This window comes from Cebus imitator, unplaced genomic scaffold (genome assembly GCF_001604975.1).
Source record: "Cebus imitator isolate Cc_AM_T3 unplaced genomic scaffold, Cebus_imitator-1.0 Scaffold491, whole genome shotgun sequence".
Lineage (NCBI taxonomy): Eukaryota > Metazoa > Chordata > Mammalia > Primates > Cebidae > Cebus > Cebus imitator.
In genome coordinates, this window is record NW_016107806.1 from 1,600,480 (window position 1) to 1,602,734 (window position 2,255).

The following is a 2,255-nucleotide window of genomic DNA, read 5'->3' on the forward strand; positions in this document are numbered from 1 at the left end:
AAAAAAAAAAAAAAAAAAAAAAAAAAAAAAAAAAAAAAAGAGAAAAGAAACTCATCTTTCTCACCACAGCTAAAAGAACATATGTAACGGTACTTCTTCCTTTTTTCCCAAAAAGAACACATAAATAATAATAATAATAAAAACCATTTCCTCCCCTCGCATCTGGAAAGACCATTCCTGGTTGTATAGAATGAAAGCTGGCACCAAAGGCTCAAAGATTTAATCCGCAAGCACCAATTTCAGGAACACGGTCGAGCTATTCCTGGTATTGTATATCTGGTGGCCTATCCCATTTTCTGAGCCATATTGCTCAACTCCCCGCCCCCCTCTGTTCTCCTCCAGCCTGATTGTTTCAGCTGCAGGGGCTCAGCTTCCTCAGGAAGGAAATGCTGTTAGGGCTCTTGACAATGATCCTCCAATATAGGGCCACTGAACTCACAGAACAGTGAGAATTTCCATGATACACACTCCACCAGGCCTACTAGGCAAAAGTGAATTTTCTGTGTACGGTCAGACAGGGGGAGTAACAGGCAAGTCAGCATTTCCTTCTTCACCAGAAAAAACTGGCATTGAAATTGCAGTTGGCATTTTGACAATCAGGGGGATCTTGATTTGTTAAAGTCCCCAATACTAGGGAGTAAAAGAAGAATGATGCACTACCTTGTTAGAAATAATACTTTTCATCAGGAATTATTTCTCTACTGAGGGGGCCTACTCCAGATTAGCTAATGTAAGGTAGAAATTGACTAATGTACAAAGATAATGCAATAAGACCTTGGTTATCGTAATAGATAATGGAGGCATTTACCCAATACCAATTTTGCATTTTCATTCCAAGGGTCTCATGTTCTGCTGTACAAACAAATGCCTCTTATTTTCTGCAATGGACACCCCTGTGAATCACCTTCATAGTATGTCTTTTGACTGGAAGACTGTCACACAGCGTTCCCTCCCCTTGGAGATGAGGAAAGCTACGGGGCTTACTTACTTTAGGGCAATGGAGTACCTGCTGTTCCCTGACTCGCTATTTCGAACCAGGTAACCAGCTTCTTTGCAGGGCTGTAGTCGACTCTCAGCCTCGGCACGGCTAATGGCACCATGATACCAGCTGAAAAATGGGGGCGGGAGAGGGGATGGCAGCATGAGTGTCAAAATACAAATCCAGACTGGGCATCATTCCATAAAGTGTTGTCTGAAATGAACTTCTAGCAGGGATGCAACAGACTGAACTAGATCCGGCTTCGCATTTACAGGAGACAACGTGCAGATCTGGGTATCTGGGATCACGGAACCCATCAATCATACAAGAGTGAGGTAATGGCGCTAGTGTCATTTGAACAGTTTTCACTCTCTACAGAAGAATACATCTACAATGAGCTTGTTGAGATGCAGTGCACTTTCCATTCTGCACAATGCACGGGGCTTTGAAGATAGGTTTTCATTAAAAGCCCCGTCCCAGCAAGTATTTATTAACAAAAAATCATCATGTTAAATGGGCCAGTGTGTCCCCCCATACTAAGCTGTCATTAAGCTCCCAGCCACTGTCTGTTACAAGGGCCTGTGGAGGAGACTCACGGCTGTTTCTCCAGGGGCAGGCCTGGGTCCACTCTCTCCCCGTCACTGTGGTCTGAGAGGGCTGGCTTCAGGATCTTTTGGGTCCAGCTCTTCTGCCGGTGGTGCTGCCTCACTGTCTCCTCCCTGACGGAAGGTCGCTCAGCTCCTTCAAACTGGACTGGAAGGAAGACTCCATTTAACATCACAGGCCACTAAGGTGATTCATGTAAACTTCAAAGGAAAAAAACCTCCTTGCCTGCCTTGGTTCAGGAAAGAAGCATTTTCCCCCTTTAACATCAACTATAACATACTGCAAAATAGCCTGGTGAGCTGAGCTCCTGCTGTCTTTGATATCTGATCACACTGCTAGCATCCCTCACACAGACACTTTTTCTGTAAAGTATTCATCAGTATAAAACAGTTTTAGGGGCTGGGCGCGGTGGCTCACGCCTGTAATCCCAGCACTTTGGGAGGCCGAGGCGGGCGGATCACGAGGTCAAGAGGTCGAGACCATCCTGGCCAACATGGTGAAACCCCGTCTCTACTAAAAATACAAAAAAATTAGCTGGGCGTGGTAGCGTGCGCCTGTGGTCTCAGCTACTCGGGAGGCTGAGGCAGGAGAATTGCTTGAACCCGGGAGGCGGAGGTTGCAGTGAGCCGAGGTCGTGCCACTGCACTCCAGCCTGGCGCCTGGTGACAGA

At 46.2% G+C, this 2,255-nt stretch overlaps 1 protein-coding gene across 2 annotated transcripts in view; it reads right to left on the reverse strand.

Annotated features, from left to right (window-relative positions):
• Nucleotides 1-74: 74 nt before the first annotated feature.
• Nucleotides 75-2,255, reverse strand: part of SHE (Src homology 2 domain containing E) — a 19,403-nt gene continuing 17,222 nt past the window's right edge. The window contains exons 4-5 of one of the 2 annotated variants that reach the window (XM_017513400.2): nt 1,576-1,732; nt 75-1,108 (exon numbers count right to left, since the gene is read on the reverse strand). In XM_017513400.2, coding sequence (XP_017368889.1) covers nt 985-1,108; nt 1,576-1,732 — 281 coding nt within the window. In that variant the 3' untranslated portion in view covers nt 75-984. The remainder of the gene's footprint in view (nt 1,109-1,575; nt 1,733-2,255) is intronic. The other variant, XR_001820280.2, reaches the window with a different exon arrangement.